The 12,431-nt window shown below is 46.7% G+C and overlaps 1 protein-coding gene across 1 annotated transcript in view; it reads right to left on the bottom strand.

Moving 5' to 3' along the window:
- Window positions 1-12,431, bottom strand: part of LOC148517650 (calcium homeostasis endoplasmic reticulum protein-like) — a 55,489-nt gene that overhangs the window by 18,663 nt on the left and 24,395 nt on the right. The window contains exons 12-13 of the mRNA XM_088478487.1: window positions 4,671-4,804; window positions 2,141-2,227 (exon numbers count right to left, since the gene is read on the bottom strand). Of these exons, the coding sequence (XP_088334613.1) occupies window positions 2,141-2,227; window positions 4,671-4,804 (221 nt within the window). The remainder of the gene's footprint in view (window positions 1-2,140; window positions 2,228-4,670; window positions 4,805-12,431) is intronic.

Genomic DNA, 12,431 nt, shown 5'->3' with positions numbered 1-12,431 from the left:
AATCTTTAGTTGTGAGTCTGAGGATGAATTGTTGGGAGTGTCAGATGTTAAATTCAATAGCGTCGTGTCTTTCTTGTGGAATATCTCGTGGGTAAGGGTAATTCCCATTGTTGTTGGTCCCTTCCGCTTTTTGCGGCTCCTCCTCGTCTTCCTCTTGGTTGTCTCTGCCTGCTCCTTACTCCTCGAGGATCCTCTAAAAAAAAGAGGGGCAACATTCACATTAGATCCACCCCTATAATTGGAGGGGTGAAGATCAAGATCGGAATGATCTTGAGTATCCTCTGTACGACGATTCTGCTTCAGATGACGTGTAAGATCCTGGATTCAGTGGGGATTCTCTCCTTGGGTGAGTTTTGTGCCACCTGAAAACTTTACCGGATGAGAAATCCCTTTTGTCTCTTGCAAATTTGTTCTTTTTGCGGTCAATAATGTTCTGTTCATACACCATTAAATCCTGTTTTGTTTTCTCAAATGTGTTCTGAAAATGAGTATCATTTTCCCATTGTTCTAAATTCTTACCAAGATGTTCAATCTCCTTTTCACACTCTTCAAGAATTAAATGGTTATGTTTGACCAAAATCTGCATCAATTCCAAGGAACATCTATTAAGGCAGGTTTCCCATTCTTGTTTTAGATTTTCACTTGCCAATTGAAAAGCCGGAAAGACTTTGGGTCTCAATCCCCTTGGGGAAATTTTATTTTTGAGATAATTATCAAGTGTAGTGAGGTCCCAGGAGACTCTCACTTGTTTTTGAAGTGCGTATTTTAATTTTAAATAGTCTCCTTCCCAATTTTTATGTGGTTCAGTGTATGAAATATCACTAGGAAATATATCATCTAAGTTTTCATTATTTTTACGTCTCGCTGAGAGTTCTTTTTGTAAATTGAAACTCATTAATATAGTCTAACTTGAAAAAGGATTTTTGAAAAAAAGATTGTTATAGTATGTTGAGAACTAGTTTTCCCAGTTAGTGTAGCAGGGTTAGATCGTGCAAGGTGTCCCAGAATGACTGAAAAGAATCAGTCTGCAATTAACAATATGGAGAAAAAAGGAAAAGGAACCGTTCTCAAATGTCAACAGGAATTTTAAACGGGTTGGGTACGGGATGCCGGCGCTAGGGATCTGGCGTTCAAAATCTTGGCAGGGTTAGGATACAGACTCCGGTCAGTAAGTAACTCAACCCTCACCCTCTCCCTACCCCTAACCCTCCCTGGTGCCTAAACCTAACCTCCCCCCCAGTGCATAAGTCTAACCTCCCCCTAAACCTATCCCTCCCCCTAACCCTGCTACTTACCTTAGGGATGCTGGCGCTGGGATTCTAACCGCCGGCATCCCATGTGCCAGGATATTCAGATTGCTTTTAAACAAGTGTTATAACAAGCAAATGTGTCAACAAATTAAGCAGCAGCTCTGGGAGCTGCCCGTTTCCTACCAATGTTGTACTACCTTTGTTTGCAGATTTGGCCAATGGATCGTCTCCCTTAGCTTACACCACATTGCATGAGAGTAGTGGCCATTTTCTTATAACACACTTCTAAATAATGATCAGAGCGCTAAAGAACAGCGCCCATTTCCTTATCGCACAGACATTTATCCTGCTAGCTAAACACAAAAATGTATCCAATTGTTAGATTTTACTACTGATAGTACAGTATAATGTTTTTTATATAGTTTTCTTTTATTTTCACATTGAAGACCATGGACTGTCTGTTATGTAGGGCACTGTAAGTTAGCTCAGACTAGTTTGACAGCAGTTACAATATTAATCTCCTTATAGAACGAGGCCATGCACTTCAAATGACCATGCCAGCACTTCTAAGATTCCCACTATAACCACTGTAGGGAAAATGCAGAATTGGCGGCGGTAAACACATCCACATTGCAGGCACGGACAAACATACGAATGTTTGCTAGCATGACAAGTTGTAGCACTTCCCCAATTCATCCCGCTTGGTTTCATAGTGGTCATCAATATCAGTTCCCACTGTTACTAGCTGCACCGTGCAGGCCTCAACTTTGCACATTCTTGTTGACCTTTCTTTTTCTCATTTATCACATTAACCTGTGAGGCTGCATCACATCAGCACTGAGTCCAATAATGCCTAGGTGGATTAGAAAGGAACGCTATTTTATCCTCACCTGGTCCGCTTATCCTGGCCTTTTCTCCGACGAGCCCTCATTTTTGCTCTGAAGAATTCATAGAGGCCATTCTGCTCCCAACCTTCACTGGAGGTAAAAAGAAAAAAACAAGAAATGTTACTATGGAGATTGAGTGGAATCCATAGAGGGATCTAGGCCTCAAGAGTTATCAAGTGATATAGCAAGGTTTTAAAAATCAAAACAAAGCTCCTATTAGCTTGACTGTTCTGTATTGCTTGAAAAAGGGTTGTGGACCCAAAATGTTGTATTTTTTTTTTTTATAAACCACTGGGGTTAAAGCATCAATTTGGATTGGAGTGACGTTTATTATGCATTAAACAATAACAATGAGTGCCCACATTTATAATCTCTCTCACTAAAATATATTATATATTAATATTAGAGTAGTATACATATATTGTAGGCGGCATTCAGACAAATAGTAAATGACACAGGAATCCCCGCTAGTCAACGTTTGTCCCTGGTCATCCCTGCAACCACAGCCACAAGAATGTCCAGGAGCTCACCGCACCGACCATATGACATCCAGAGTCGCGGTAATCGAGTCATCATAGTGATCTGCTGACCGAAGTGTGGGCAAGGACACCGGTCTCCGTCACTATAGTCATTGTTAGAGAGACCCAAGTACACAAAATTAACAATATATAGTGCAAATATGTATACACAAATCTAGAGGGACAGATATCCCTGGCAACATCTCTATGAAAGATACCAATCAGCACCACTATACACTATAGGGTGGGCGACAGAGGAAACAAGACAAAAATATTGGAATAATAAACTACATCTAGCGTAAATTAAATGATCATGTCGCAACCCCCATAAATAAAAGTATGTGCTAGCAAAAAAACTATGCTGATGAAGAGTAATTCAGATATTCCAATATTTTTGTCTTGTTTCCTCTTTCGCCTACCCTATAGTGTATAGTGGTGCTGATGGGTATCTTTCATATAGATGTTGCTAGGGATATCTGTCCCTAGCAACGACCATAGTGACGGAGACCGGTGTCCTTGCCCACACTTCCGGTCCGCAGGCCACCGTGATGACGCAATTACCGCAACTCCGGATGTGACATGGATGCGGAGGTGCGTTGAGCTCCGGGACCCTCCTGTGGCGGCGGTTGCAGGGATGACTTTCCAGTGGGGGGGGGAAGGGGGGCCTCTATTTAGGCAAGCTGCTTGTACCATTTATTTGTTGTTTGTCTGTCTATATATCCATCTCTACCTCACAACAAAACAACCAGCACATCCCAGTTAGCAATGCAAAAGAGTATTGTATTCAAAAAAGTGCATTCACTGTAAGCAGTAGGAAAGAGGACATTGAAAACGCATGTTTGCAGCTATTAGGCATGGAGCTAAAATATCATCCTGCAGTAGCAGCCTGATAGGTACGATCTGTCTTACAATTTATTGTTCCAATGCGGATGGGAACAATATATATATTGTGCGGATTGTATAGTGCCCGATCTTCGGCACAGCATATGGGACAAAGCAATGAACGACGCTATGCTGCTAAATGTAGCATGGAATATATATTGCGGGGTCGTATACTGGATCGTGCAGTGTGTATGGCTGATGCGATGTTTCATTCCATTGCGTCATGCCGTCGCTAGGTACACATCTTATAGTGTGTACCCAGAATTAGAGACAGCCATATCGGTGTACCAATGTACACTATCAAAGACTAATGGCTCAACACCAGGGGAAGCTAGATATACCCACAAATCGCACTACTTAAATCAACATAATAACTATGTGTATTTTCCACAGAAACTGCACAATAAATGAAAGGTGCAACAAAGTAAATATAAACCCGTAGTAGAAATACAGTATTATAGGCAACAGATATTGGTGTTCTAGCACCCTGCACTGTCGCAACCCGTGCAATTCCTCTTTCCTGTCTGGGTGTTGTATGCTCTGGTGCCAACTATCCTCTTAGTGCCTAACCCTTCCCCTAACTCCACTACTTTCAGTTGGTATTCCGGCGCAGGCATTCTGATGGCCCGGATCCCAACAGTCAGGATTATGACTACATCCCAAAGATAGTTCCCCCAGCGTAGATGTACACCTCTGGATAGTAAATACAGTGATCTCCTTGCGGGTGATTCAGTCATAATGCAATGTACACTGTGTGGTGGAAACGATAACGTCTATCAAAGACAACTGACAAATCTTCTATATTGCTCTTCTATCAAGATGCACCTAGCATCTTGTGCTTCAGCGAGTACAGTGGATGCATTTACCAGGACTCCTGTGGGATTAATGCAGTCAACTGCACTAGAGGTAAAATGCTATTGTTTCACCTAATATGGTGGAAAATAAATTCTAACTTCTCTCAAGTAGCAAAAGTGTACATATAGTGAAAGCAATTTTCACCATCTGTCAAGACTATGGAATACCAAGATAAAAGGATCTCCTATAGGAGTCAAAGAGGGTCTATTTTAAAAAATAACTTTTGAAAAAACACTTTCAAGCATGTGTACAGTCTTCATAATGTGTTGAGAACTGACCTGTTCCGAGGTCTATCGTGTGATGGGGGGCTGTAAAAAGCTTCAACCGCAGCCAAGAGCCTTTCACTGGGCGGCATAGGAGGAGGCAGCCGTATGTCCTTGGGGTCAAGAGGTTTGTACTCATGGTCTTCCAACTGCAGAGAAGAGAAATGTTATTGTTTCCCCTATGTTGAAAGTCAAAGATCAGTTCCATAAACATATACAGAGGCCAAGGAAGTTTGATGTGGCTTCACACATCCTTAATTTAAGAGGTGGTAAGCTATTCTTAACACACATACAAGTGACATATGCAATTATTTAGTCACACTTAGGGGGAGATTTGTCAAAGCTTGGAGAAAGATAAAGTACCAACCTAATCAGCTCCTAACTCATTTTCGAACCCAGCCCGTAAAATTTTAGTTAGAAGCTGATTTGTTGGTACATCTCCCTCATACTTACAGCCACAATATATTATATTGAAGATCGATATTAAAAGAAAACAAAAAAGAACAAAAAACAGTAACTCAGACCTCCTTTTTCTTTAGGACGAGGCATCACTACCCTATTGCTTTGGGTAGAGTTGGAGAAAAGGAGATTTATGTTATTACCTGCTAAATCCTATTCTTTGACTACATAGGTGGCACAGGGAAAAACAGTGAGAGAGGAGAGTCTGGGCACCAAAAAGTTATAATTTATTTCCCAGCAGCCCAGACTGCCCCTCCTCTATACTTCGCCCACAGCCAATGCCAGCCAGTTAGGTTAGCAAGCCACAGAGAGAAGGAGAAGGAAGACAGTCAGACACTCAAACACATTGGGAAGGTGAACAGAACCGGTACTAGAGCAACTAAACTCAGCAAGGTGCATCAGAATAGGCACCCTGTGCCTATGTAGTTGAAGAAAAGGATTTAACAGGTAAGGACATAAAATATCCTTTTCTTCTTCCTCCACTAGGGGTCACAGGGGTGACAATAGGATGTCCCAAAGCTGTCCACCTATGGGAGGACGCTCCCAGGCTGCACTGAGAACCATTCGCCCGAAGGCTGTGTCTGAAGACTTGAAGGTGTCAAATGCATAGAAGCAAAAAAAAGTGTAGGCGGAGGACCCTGTAGCAGCCTTACAAAGCTGTTCCGCAACAGCGCCACGCTGAGCCACCCAAAAGGCTACCACTGTCCGGGTGCAATAGGCAGTCACCACGGCAGGGGCATGAGGAACCGCCGAAGAGTAGGCCTGGCAGAGAGTCAAATGTAGTCACCTGGCCAAGGTCTGCTTAGTGGCCTGCCAGCCCCGCTCGTGAAAATCATACAGGACAAACAGAGAATCCGTCCTGCTGAAATCTCTGGTCCTGTCCACATAAATCCAGAGAGCCCGCAAAAATCTAAAGAGGCTTGCTCCGGGGAAAAATCTGGAACGCTGAAAAGACGGGACCATGATCTCCTGGTTAATGTGAAACGGGGAGTGACACAACAAGGTGGTTGGGTACGGGTTGCCTATGGTCAGTAAACAGACCATGGCATCCCGACAGCCAAAATCCTGATGCCTGAACGCAAGTAGCCTAACCCTAACCCACCTTTCCCACAGCCTAGCCCTAACTCTCCCCGCACTGCAGCCTAACCCGAATACTTACCGTTGGGATGCTGGCGTTCGGGATTTGAGCCGGAATTCAGACACTGGTATTCTGAGTGCTGGCATCCCAAACAACGGAATGGTGACTGCTACCCCGACAAGGCGCTCAAGTCGTACACTCTCCGGGCCAATGCGATGACAAGCAGGAAGACAGCCTTCCGCGTAAGCCAACGCATGTCCACTGTAACTACTGGCTCAAAGGGAACCGACTGGAGAGCCCTAAGAACCAAAGATAAGTTCCAGGGAGACATTGGAAGAACAAAGGGCGGCTGGACTTGGAGAACTCTGAAAAATGTCCAAACATCGGATAAGAGTGCAGCTGCCTCTGTAAGAACAGTCAGGGCCAAAATCTGTACCTTTAAGGAAGAGAGCCAGAGGCCCAAATCCAGGCCTGCTTGCAGAAAAGAAAGGACCCGGGAGAGGCGGAAAGACCTGGGGTCAAAGTATGTCCGCCAAACGCAATGATAAATTCTCATCAAAGAGGACTTCTGAGCAAAAAAACACGGTATGAATGACCCTTCTGGAAAATCCCTTCGCTCTCAGGACGGACGTCTGAAGTGCCATCCCATCAATGCGACACGAACCAGATCTGGATGGAAGCACAGGCCCTGAGACAGAAGTTTCGGCCGCAGAGGAGGAGCATTGATTGAGACGCCAGAGAGCTGCGCGCACAAAGCTTGTCGCGTCCAATCTGGCACCACGAGGATCACCGTGCCTCCCTCCAACTTGTGGAGGACCCGTAGGATCATCGAGACTGGGGGAAAGATGTATACAAGTGGAAACGTTCCCAGTACAGCTAGACCATTGGGATCCCTGGTGCAGGAACAATATCTCGGCAACTGGTGGTTGTGATGAGACACCATTATATCTATGTCCGTAGGCCCCAACAGCAGTAGCTGGAAGACGTCTGGATGTAGAGCCCACTCACTCGAGTGAACATCCTAATAATGGACTCCAGGGATGAAGAGGCAGAAGATGACGCTCTGCCCAGTGGAGAATGTGACTGACATCCATCATTGTGCAGTGCCTGCGAGAGCCGCCGTGGTGGTTGATGTAGGAGTCAGCGATCGCATTGTCCGACTGTACTTTGACAGGAAGACACTGGAGTAGAAACTGTTCCTGGCAAAGTGGTCTGTATACTGCTCGGAGCACCAGGACGTTGATTGACGCCTCAAGAGACTCAACTGTCCATCTACCCTGGAACATCTGACGACATGTCAACGCCCTTCACCCCCCAAAGACTTGCGTCGGTGGAGAGTAGGACCCAGTCCTGCATTCAAAAAGGACGGCCCCTGATCAGGTGGGACTGGAGGAGCCACCACAGACGAACGTCCCTAAGGAGAATAAGAGTCTGCGCCTTGGAGTTGCAGATGAGACTTGTTCAACCATGCTAGAATGACCAGCTGAAGAGGACAAGAGTGGAAAGGGCAAACTCGACCATGTCGAAGATTGAGACCAGAGAACCCAGGATCTGAATACAGGAGTGGATTAACAGCCGACGGGAGCACAGGAATGCTGTTGTCTGCAGGAAGTAAGACCCGCTGAGCCGTGGAATCCAGTAAAGCACCTAAATGTAACATCTCCTGAGAAGGCATCAAGGTAAATTTCCACCATCTGTGTTACTGCAGAATATCCACCATCAGACGGACGTGGCCTCTCAGAACAGCCGAGACTGGGCCAGATGAAAAAGTTTGTCCAAATAAAACAGGATTCAGACACCCCTGAATTGAAGGTACACTGCCATGACCTTTGTGAAAATGGACAGCCCAAATGGCAATGCCTGAAAGTGATCGTGCTTCACCGCAAACCTGAGGTAGCAATAGTGACTTACTTGGATGGGAATATGTAAATTGGCATCCGGATGTCCAATGATGCCATAAAATCCCCCGATTCTAACCGTATGTTTGTGTGTCGGTTACATACCTAATAGCAGCACTGTTAATGTTAGTTAGGTTACATTTACCATTAATAGTTTAGGTCAAACTTTTATTGTTAATTTAGAGTACACATTTCTGTCTGTCTGGATAGTCAGTATAGCCATTTGTAGTTTCTCACTGTGCCTACTTATTTGTCCATTTGTAGTCACTATATTGCATTTGGGGCCTACAGTAATTTTTTCCACTAGACCACTTATTCCTTGATTTGTGGTCTGTCAGTTCAGTGCTCGCACGCACACACCATTTAGTAGTATACTGTGTGTTTTCATTTGCAGACTGTCTTCAAAAGGAAACCTCCGCAGAGGCTTCCCGAGAGAGGACTTCTCCTGTGCTGCGTGACTACACCTGCAAAGAAAATAATTCATGCTTGGCTCAGGACCACCACTGGTGTTTGTGACCGCTGCACTGCAGAGGCACTGGAGGGGTCTGTCTCAAAGATGGTGACCCCACAAGAGTCTGCGTGATTAGCCTCTTTGTCACTTACCATGATGGAGTTGGAGACTCAGCTTGCAGCTTCCCGAATGGCTCTGCCTTCAACTGTATCTTCTGGTGGTCCCCGGCTACTATCGTCTCACCCAGTCCTTGGGGACCAGCAACCAACCCTCTCGGAACCATCGTGGGTTCAGGGTCTGTCCCAATCGGTCCAGGGTTTGGTGCAGGTCTGCAGCTCCCTGCAACACATGCTGGAGCCTCCAGCTAAAACACAGGGCACCCCACAGAGTTCTAATGCCTCTCCCTTCAGGTTATGATTCCCAATCTGACAACTTCTCGGGAGAGTTATCGCAGGAATCGGCCGTGGATTCTGTTTCAGCTCATGACGAGCACATCACTCAGGTTGACGTTGATGCTTTGGTCAGAGCAGTTAAGTCTGCCTTACTCATTAAGGATTTGGATGCTTCTCAGACTTCGGAAGTACCCATCTTCCAAAGTAAGACAAAGAAGCCAATGGTTTCCCCTTCCCCCCCGTCCTCTGCTCTACTGGAGGGTATTTTGGCAGAGGTTTGGTCGCATCGTAATACAAAGTTCTCAGTTTCAAAACAAATACCACCTTTTTATCCCTTCCCGTCTGAAGAGCGGAAGAAGTGGGAATCACTTCCCCCCCCCCCCCCCGTGGATGCCCATATTACTAGGTAGGTGAACTCAACCACACTTCCCATCCCCACTTTGACCTCTCTCAAGGACCCCACAGACAGGAAATTAGAACACTTCCTTAAATCCATTTTTATGAATTCTGGGGAAGCTTTACATTCCAGCTCTTGCCTCAGCTTGGGTTGCAAAAGCCCTCGGTTGCTGGGCAGATTCCCTGGAGGAAGGTCTCAGATCTGGATCTCATTGATCAGACCTCCTCTCCTTAGTAGCCAACATCAGCAAGGCTGGATCTTATTTGGGCGAGGCCGCCATTGATTCAGGAATCTTATCTTCAAAGGTGTTTGCTTCCTCCGTGGCAGCTAGACGCGCACTATGGCTTCATTCTTGAGAGCAGACGGAGAGCCCAAAAAGGCTCAAGGCTCTCCCGTTCTCTGGTGAGGTTTTCTTTGGCCCCGAACTGGATAAAATTGTGGCCACAGTAGCATTGTCAAAGACTGCTAGTCTTCCTTCCGCAACGCCATTCTCCTTTCGCCCACAGGGAAAGGCAAGAGGTCAACCTTCTTCCAGAGCTCAGGGATCCTCCAACAAAAATCCCAAAAAAAGAGGCCGTCAGGCCCCTAAACCAGCCGATAAGCCTGCGGCACACGGGGTTGGTCCCCACCTGGAAATTTCCAGTGCGGGCGGTCGTCTCCTACAGTTCGCCGATGCCTGGCTGGAAACAACCTCGGACACCTAGGTAAGGAACATCGTGTCTCAGGGTTATTCTTTGACTTTTCAGGAACGCCCTCTACTTCAATTCTTTTCCACCGGGTCTCCTGTCGACATCGGCAAGGGCGGCCGCCCTTCGGGCTTCCATCAAGACTCTCTTAGCCTCCAATGTGATCGTTCCAGTCCCTCTTCACCAGAGGAGGACGGGTTTCTATTCAAATCTGTTCCTTGTCCCCAAACCAGACGGCTCTTTCAGGCCTATCCTCAACCTGAAAACACTCAACCTGTTTCTCAGGGTTCCCAGGTTCAAAATGGAGTCACTTCGCTCTATCATGCAGGCCATGGAGCCAGGCGATTACATGGCCTCCTTGGACATTCAGGACGCATACTTACAAGTACCCAGGGAGGGTCATCAGTTTCCTCCGGTTCGCCATTCTGAGGGACCGCTTCCAATTTCGGGCTTTGCTTTTTGGCCCATCAACTGCACCTCGAGTGTTCACGAAAGTCATGGCGGTTGCCCTTCGCCGCCAAGGAGTCCGCATCCTACCATACCTAGACGACCTTCTCCTGCTAGCCAGGTCTCTGTACATTCTTCATGAACACCTCCAACCTCACCCTGGACTTATTGCAGTCACACGGCTGGCTGAACAATGGCGGAAGTCCAGCCTGACTCAGTATCAGGAAATTATCTATCTGGGTGCTCTCCTGGACTCCAGAGTTCAGAGAGTTTTCCTACCCAGGGACAAAATAACACCCCTTCAGCCCCAAATCAGACTTTTCCTTCAACAGCAAAGAATCTCAATACATTTCTGCATGTGAGTTCTGGGCAAACTGGGCTCCACCTTCGATATGGTGGGAGTATGCACAATTTCATTCCCATCCACTTCAATGGGAAATTATGCAGCGGTGGAACAGATCCCACTGGCATCTCAAATCCCAGACCCTAGTTCTGTCCAGAGAGGTCCATCATTCTCTCCTGTGGTGGCTCCAGTTGTCACATCTCGACAAGTGTCATCCATTCCTAATTCAGGATTGGGTCCTTCTAACCACAGACGCCAGCCTTTGCGGCTGGGGAGCGGTCACAGTCATTCATTCTTTTCAGGGCAGGTGGAAAGTTCAGGAGACCAACCTACCAATCAATATCTTGGAGCGGTATACCGCGCACTTAGTCAAGCAAAACCCTTCCTTCAACACAGAGCTGTGAAGGTGCAGTCAGACAACACGACGGCGGTCGCCTACATAAACCATCAAGGCGGTACCAAGAGTCAAGAAGCAATGAAAGAAGTCTGTCTCATCCTTCGTTGGGCGGAACGCTACCATCCAACTCTCTGCGGTCTACATTGCGGGAGTCCAAAATTGGGAAGCGGACTTCCTCAGCAGACAGGATGTTCACTCCGGCGAATGGTCTCTCATCCAGCCGTTTTCCAGATGCTGATCCATCGATGGGGTCATCCAGACATAGACTTGATGGCTTCCCAGCACAACAAGCTTCCACTCTACGAATCCCGATCCAGGGACCCAGGAGCTTTCGTGGTGGACACACTTGTGGTACAGTGGACATTTCCACTTGTATACCTCTTTCCTTCGATGGCACTTCTCCACATGTCCTTCGCAAATTAAAGCAAGAGGGCGTCTCCGCCATTCTCATAGTCCGGATTGGCCATAGACTGCTTGGTACCTAGACCTTCTCAGTCTGTCCATCGCGTCCCCGTGGCGCCTCCTCTTTGGCCGAATCTTCTCTCTCGGGGACAGTGTCTTCATCCTGACCTCAGCCGGCTGGCTTTGACGGGGTGGCTATTGAAACCTCGATCTTAAAAGCCAAGGGTTTTTTTAGATTCAGTTATCCGGACCATGCTCCGCGACCGGAAACTTTCTTCGGCGAGGATTTACTATCGTGTATGGCGGACTTCCTTTTTTGCTTGCGGTCGAGATCCTCTGGTGTTTTGTCTTTCTAGACTTGTCTTTCTTGCAGACAGGTTTTGATCTGGGCCTTCGCCTTGCTTTCTTGAAGATTCAGGTGTCGGCTCTCTCTGTATTTCAGCGCAGAATGGCTTGTCCGCCAGCTGTTCAGACGTTTCTACCTTCCTTCACATTCAGTCACCTTCCGTTCCCCCGGTAACGCCGTGGGATCTTTCTTTGGTTTTAAGTGTTCTACAAAAACCCCCCTTTGAACAGTTTGATTCCATTGATCTGCGTTGGCTGACGTGGAAAACTAGTTTCCGTCTGGCTATTGCGTCAGCCCGCTGAGTTTCAGACTTGGGTGTATTGTCTCACCGTGCACATTTCCTGGTGTTCCATCCTGACCAGGCAGTTCTCCGCACACGTCAGGACTATCTCCCTAAGGTAGTATTACGCTTCCATACCAACCAGGAGATCGTGGCCCCTTCCCTATCAACTTCAGGTTCTACTGACTCGACGCTGGACG

Source organism: Taudactylus pleione, unplaced genomic scaffold, assembly GCF_031769625.1.
Source record: "Taudactylus pleione unplaced genomic scaffold, aTauple2 ptg000214l, whole genome shotgun sequence".
Classification (NCBI taxonomy): Eukaryota; Metazoa; Chordata; class Amphibia; order Anura; family Myobatrachidae; genus Taudactylus; species Taudactylus pleione.
This window is presented reverse-complemented; position numbering and strand designations above follow the sequence as displayed.